The sequence below is a fragment of the Triticum dicoccoides genome, chromosome 4A, assembly GCF_002162155.2.
Source record: "Triticum dicoccoides isolate Atlit2015 ecotype Zavitan chromosome 4A, WEW_v2.0, whole genome shotgun sequence".
Classification (NCBI taxonomy): Eukaryota; Viridiplantae; Streptophyta; class Magnoliopsida; order Poales; family Poaceae; genus Triticum; species Triticum dicoccoides.
Genome location: NC_041386.1, coordinates 91596518 through 91599523, shown reverse-complemented (window position 1 = coordinate 91599523; position 3006 = coordinate 91596518). Strand labels below are relative to the sequence as shown.

General features: G+C 45.7%; 1 protein-coding gene across 1 annotated transcript; it reads right to left on the bottom strand.

Annotated features, from left to right (window-relative positions):
- Window positions 1-291: 291 nt before the first annotated feature.
- Window positions 292-2746, bottom strand: LOC119285171 (ubiquitin-like). Its single transcript, XM_037564402.1, has 4 exons — window positions 2475-2746; window positions 2157-2352; window positions 1060-1126; window positions 292-569 (listed from the first exon to the last, which is right to left on the bottom strand). Exons 1-4 carry the CDS (start codon window positions 2575-2577, stop codon window positions 537-539), a joined length of 399 nt encoding a protein of 132 aa, XP_037420299.1. The 5' UTR covers window positions 2578-2746; the 3' UTR covers window positions 292-536.
- Window positions 2747-3006: the final 260 nt, after the last annotated feature.

Genomic DNA, 3006 nt, shown 5'->3' with positions numbered 1-3006 from the left:
CTTATATGGCTCAAAGATGTACAACTACACTGTTTTTAAGGTAGCACGAACTTGACTGATAACCACTACAAACCAAACATTGCACGCAGACACAAACCAATCAACGCTGCAACACAACACTGCAGAAATTCATTTGGCACAAGCAGAGAAAAAAATAGCCAATGAGTAACTAATCAGACTAGAAGTGTATACATCCAACATTCCTACTTCGCAAGAAAGATATCATTGCCCGATCAATTGTCTGACATAACAAGCAGCACAAAGGGCACGAATGACCAAGATCAGCAGGTGATTCAAGATCGAAAACAACAAGAACAGCACATAGATAAATTAGATAAATGGTCCATCCAACCAAAAGCGCTAAGTTGTCATATTACAATCATGTCTCGAGCATGCACCGGAACCCTAGACCAAGTTTTCAAAAGAGACAGCGCTCAACATCCAGCAGGAACATTACATTAAGATACTTAAAACTCTGACACTTCTGGCAAGCTTAAACAGGCAGTCAGCCGATTCAACTGATCATTCATGGCACTTCAGCAGTACCTACACTTCTTCTTTGACCGCAGCTGAAAAGAATTGGTTGGAGAAGCAACGCATTAGATCAAAGGTGGTATGGAAAACAGCTAAAAAAAGGTGGCATGGAATAAGAACAATGTAGGAACAAAGCCTAACCTATTTCTATCAGTAGTACTAGAAATATCTCCCAAGTGAACATGGGAAGATGTATAGCACACAGCAGTACGACACGACACACACGACGATCTAAATCAGGGATAACATAAAACCAATATGTACTACCTCCATTCCTAAATATAAGATGTTGGGGCAGTTTAAATTAAACTGCCCCAACGTCTGATTTTTAGGAAGAGAGGTAGTAGTATATTTGAGAAACCAATGAAGATCTAATGCTAGCTCATCATGGTTATATTTGGCCATCTTTCTTCAAGAACATAATCATGTTGGGTTATCATCACTAAGGAGAACACATGGATGATGCTACCCTAGATATGGAGTAAAACAATTTGCTTATTCGATCATAAGAGAAATTAGTCACACCTGGTTGCTGTGGCCACACTTCTTCTTGCGGCAACTCTTGGCCTTGGGAGGCAGGCGTGAATAGCACCTACAAAACAAAATGGTGAAAAAGGTTAGCTACAGCAGAAGCACAAATATTTCCTGTGAACTACTTATCCTGTAAGCAAAGGTATGAAACAGATCATGCATGATCAACTAAGCACTTCAGGTACCAGATAGAAGTAACAGTAAACAGTTACTACATGACACATCGTTCACAAAGAATCAGCACACTTATTGCAGGAAACAGTGATCCAAATCAGCAGTTTATACTGTAAGCATGGGCTTTTTCACGTATTGTGAGTTGTGACTGGCCTAATCAACTATAATTTCTGCAAGCGCAAGGAAATCAACCATCAAACCACTCAACCAGCTTGAGAAGATGAAGAAACAACAAGCTAATGGAACACGTAGGAGTACATGGACAATTAACAATGCAGAAATCACATGCCACCAGTGGGAACTGATGAACCAAGAAACATGGCAGATGACACTAAAGATGCTTCTTTTTTGTATCAATTATCACATTTCAGCATCTGGATTGAAGGGACTGAAAACAAAATTGCACATCATAATAGTCACATAAATAAGTATTGCATTCCAGTGATTCTATCAAAACATTCCTTGGCTACTGACCCACAAACAATTCAGATATACTACATACAGCACAAGGCCCAAACAAATTACGTAGTACTCCCTCCGTTCCTAAATATTTGTCTTTCTAAACATTTCAAATGACTACTACATACGGATGTATGTAGACATATTTTAGAGTATAGATTCATTTATTTTGCTCCGTATGTAGTCACTTGTTGAAATGCCTAGAAAGACAAGTATTTAGGAACGGAGGGAGTACATGCAAATCATACCCTTCTATGACTAGTGACTACACCACACAAAGCAGCAATTTTTATCGAACGGGAGACTGTCGGACATCCAGCATACATGCAAATCATAGCCTTGTACGACTATCACACAAAGCAGCAACTTTTATCGAACGAGAGACTGTCGCACATCCAGGTATGCCAACAAAAGGTAGCTAATTTGTTTGAGAAACAGTGCAGGGGTTTATGCATTACTTGCGGCAGATGAGCTTGCCCTGGTTGTACTTCTGAGCGAGGGCCTTGAGGTTGGGCTCGATCATGCAGCCGCCCCCGCGGAGGCGAAGCACGAGGTGGATCGTGGACTCCTTCTGGATGTTGTAGTCGGCGAGGGTGCGGCCGTCGTCCAGCTGCTTCCCCGCGAAGATGAGGCGCTGCTGGTCCGGAGGGATGCCTGCGATCGATCCAAAACACACCCCAGAGCGGATCAGCCAAAGCCAAAATCCAAGAAACGGTGGATTCAGCCTCGATGCTCGAGGAAATGGAGGGCGACGGGGCGGGGAGAACGGCACGTACCTTCCTTGTCCTGGATCTTGGCCTTGACGGCGTCGATGGTGTCGCTGCTCTCGACCTCGAGGGTGATGGTCTTCCCCGTCAGCGTCTTCACGAAGATCTGCATCTCGTCGGTCCTCCGCTCCCGCCGCTTCGCCTGTTCTTGCTTCCTCCTTCGCGAGCTCTCCGGACTGAAGGCGGGAGGGAGACGGTGGCGGGTGGTCTGCACTCTGAACTCTGGAGGCGGCGGCGGTGGGGAGAGGAGAGTGGGGGTCGTCCTTATATAGCCGGCGGCCGCGCCCACCCGCTGCGTTAGCGAAACCCTACCTGCCGGAGTTGCAGTCCGGCGCTCTAATGGTGGCGCGCCAATCGCAAATTTCGAGCTGCGTGTGAGACCTTTACTAGTGCTAATTGTCCCGTTTACCGAGACGGTAATTGCTCGCCGTCACTAATGGCGACGTCTGCCTCGGCCCATATGGATGGCCCAGCCCATACAGCTGTTCTGCGGCCAACTGGCAGTACGTCACGTCTCTTTGACCAAGGTTGAGGGGGAGCG

Coding starts and splice junctions, on each gene's coding strand:
- LOC119285171 (XM_037564402.1), bottom strand. CDS start 2,577: ATGCAGATCTTCGTGAAGACGCTGACGGGGAAGACCATCACCCTCGAG. Junction 2,353..2,474: donor CAAGATCCAGGACAAGGAAG/GTACGTGCCGTT, acceptor GATCGATCGCAG/GCATCCCTCCGGACCAGCAG. Junction 570..1,059: donor AGTGTGGCCACAGCAACCAG/GTGTGACTAATT, acceptor AATTCTTTTCAG/CTGCGGTCAAAGAAGAAGTG.